The sequence below is a fragment of the Monopterus albus genome, unplaced genomic scaffold (assembly GCF_001952655.1).
Source record: "Monopterus albus unplaced genomic scaffold, M_albus_1.0 scaffold325.1, whole genome shotgun sequence".
Taxonomy (NCBI): Eukaryota; Metazoa; Chordata; class Actinopteri; order Synbranchiformes; family Synbranchidae; genus Monopterus; species Monopterus albus.
This window is the reverse complement of record NW_018128205.1, coordinates 140,831-143,766: the sequence shown is the minus strand read 5'-3', so window position 1 is coordinate 143,766 and position 2,936 is coordinate 140,831. Positions and strand designations below refer to the sequence as shown.

At 43.6% G+C, this 2,936-nt stretch overlaps 1 protein-coding gene across 1 annotated transcript in view; it reads right to left on the bottom strand.

The window, feature by feature from the left end:
* Positions 1-233: 233 nt before the first annotated feature.
* Positions 234-2,936, bottom strand: part of alg8 (ALG8 alpha-1,3-glucosyltransferase) — a 10,429-nt gene continuing 7,726 nt past the window's right edge. The window contains exons 11-13 of the mRNA XM_020624325.1: positions 1,987-2,084; positions 1,159-1,231; positions 234-615 (exon numbers count right to left, since the gene is read on the bottom strand). Of these exons, the coding sequence (XP_020479981.1) occupies positions 390-615; positions 1,159-1,231; positions 1,987-2,084 (397 nt within the window). The 3' untranslated portion in view covers positions 234-389. The remainder of the gene's footprint in view (positions 616-1,158; positions 1,232-1,986; positions 2,085-2,936) is intronic.

The following is a 2,936-nucleotide window of genomic DNA, read 5'->3' as shown; positions in this document are numbered from 1 at the left end:
AGCAATGCTAACTGAACCACAGAGCTTTGATAAGGCAATCAGGTGACTGACATAAAACCAAAAGCATTCGGTGTTGGATTCTGACAGCACACACAATGTTTACTATTAATGTTGAAGATCTGTGAACCGTTTCCTGTTTGTAGACTTTGCTGTACCATTGGGAAACAATTGGATGTGATGTGCGGTCTGTGTTTGGCCAATATCCACAGTTAGAAGCCAAACAGAGCCACAGCTCTAGTGCTTTTGATGAGTTTAATAAAGGATGAAGAGTTCTTTTGTCTTGACTGATGTGCACAGTGAGCAGCTGCTGTCTGGGTGTCTGCTCAGGGGCTCACAGTGCAGGTGTGTTGGGGATCTAACCTGTGACCTCTGAGGTACAGGATGGCATCTCATGGCTGTTTGGGTTTCTCCCGCTGCCTCAGCAGACTGACGTACAGACGCAGGAAGGAGTAGCAGACACCCACGGAGCAGTACACTGAGGTCGCCAGCAGGGGGAGGAAGGGCAGTTGCTGTTGCCACGGTGACAGAGGGAAGACGACCTCACATGCGATTGCCACAGCAACCAGCCCTAACAGGTAGACGACCTCCAGAGGATGGAGCAGAGGCCCCTGGGCACTGAAAGGAGAGAGGTAAAAACCTGAACAGGGAACAGATTCCTGCAGTGATCCTGATGTCTGTGCAAAGCACTATGGGTAGTGGACAGGGCTCTGCAGGTGTCAGCAAGTTAATGTAAGACGTTTAAAGATCTTTTTTTAGACCACTGAAAACAATGTAAGACTTATTTCACAGCCATACTGACAATATAGTATGAAGTAAAATCAAATGGGAATTCATGTTTTTAAGAATAAATTCTTGAACTCTGCTCGAGTGGGTTGCGCTGGTCTGGGCTTTGAGCTACTACAGGGCGGTCAGATCAGAATCCATGTGGTCATTTTAACGTCTCCTCCTCTGCACATACAGCCTGTCATCATCATTCAGTGTTGGCCCCTCACAGACCGGTAAGAGTAAACATGGAAGAGAGCAACAACAGCGACGGGGTCAGTGGAGAGACCAGAATGTTTCACATGTGGTGGACATTTACGGAGAAGCTTCTGATCCAAACTGGATGGAACATATCGTAACCCAGCGGTTTTCTGTGAATAAAACATGTTTCTTTACCTGTGGAGTTTCCTCAGAGCAGTGAAGGAGTAGATGGTAAAAATCAGCATCAGAGTGACTTTGATGGGCAACTCTGCAAAACAGGATTAATAAAAAGTTACACGTAGACCCAATGTGTTGTGTGACAGCACGTGCACAGCTGACAGAACTACAACTGTACAAATGTAAGGGTTCTGTTGGTTTGACAAAGGTAAAGCTCTTTATGAAGTCAAGCAAAAACATAACTCAACTTTGAATACAAAAACACAATTTAATGAACCCTAAAAGCAAATGAGCTTTTACTGATCTAAACAAGATGCCTCCTTCACATCTATAAGTTTCTAAGTCAACCTTTCCCTGCAGCATCAAGACAACATTCTGACAAGGAAACTGAGGGCGACACAGCAAACTATAAGCAAAACATACTTCGGAGTAGAGTTGAACTTTAAGTGCACTTGAAAGTGAACTTCACCCCTTTAAAAATTCTAACTGAGAAACTAAACAGTCAATGACAGCCGACGTGATGCCGAAAAGAGCCACAAGAAAACCAAGAGTTAAAAACAAACAAAAAGGACTTTTCAGTAACTGGAATGTAGCAACCGCTCAGTCTGGACAAACTTAATTAGATGAAGATGACACAAAGTCAGGAGAAGAATCGTTTAGCTCCCTTTGTTCTCACGTTTGCTGCTGTCGGTTTCCAGCACTCTCTTCTCTGAAACATACTTGCTCCAAATAAAAAGTGACAAACATCAGGCACTCAGTTTTCAGACTTCTAAGATTCTCTACAGATGAATTAGCAGCAGTTTAGTTTCCTCAGCTCAAACCTCCGCCCATTTGACTGGTGTTTACCTGCACAGGTGAAGAGCAGCGGGAACAGGGAATAGTGACCTGTGGTGGCCAGAACCAGGAAGATCCCAGCATCCTCTCTACTCTCCACCGCCAGGATGCTGCAGGAAGAAAAACAAATGGAAAGCTTCAGGTAAACCAGCGCAACTTTATCTCCTGTCAGAAAACTAGTCTGTGAAACCTTTATTTTTTTTATTGATGGTCTGGCTGGTAAAAATCCAGAACACGTGGATGTTGTGTCCAACCAACAGTCCAAACCTCAACATCACTGAAACTAAAGTCATTAAAATTATCAAAAGCACAAACAGGAAATCTTCACATTTGGGCGGAGCCATGACAGTAGTTACCCCTTTATTTTAATGGTCAACTGATCCACTCAGCTCTACCTGCATATACTAGAAGTACAGCTGGGTAGAAATACTCGGCTACAAGTACAAGTCTGGCAATCAAAATCCTACTTAGGCAAAAGTACACAAGTTTAATCAGTACTTGGAGTACCAAAAGTAAAAAGTACATTTTGATCACCCCCAGACATGATCAGATTATTGATCCTGATTCAATGTTTCAGCAGCTTTTTTACAACCTAGGCGTCGGGCCCCTCCAAAGGGTCACCAGCTACATCTGAGGGGTCGCCACATGACTTAGTGGGTAGGACTCAAACTCTGGACTGAATATTTGCTTTTGATGTAAAAGTAGTGCATAATTTTACATTTTCTGGTCTGAAATGAAACAGACGTCAAAGGGAAACTTCTAAAACTGCTAAAAACTTGTAGAGGTCACAAGCCAGAAAGGCTGGGAATCACTGGGTTCATCTTTAACACGTTACTGTCACTTATCCAGTCATCAAATGTTTTCCCTGATGGAAAGCTTTATCTGAAAGGAGGTGCTGATGTCTGCCAGATAATGGTGGTGCAGTGGAAAGCACTGTTTACACTTCTACTCCAGTTCACAGG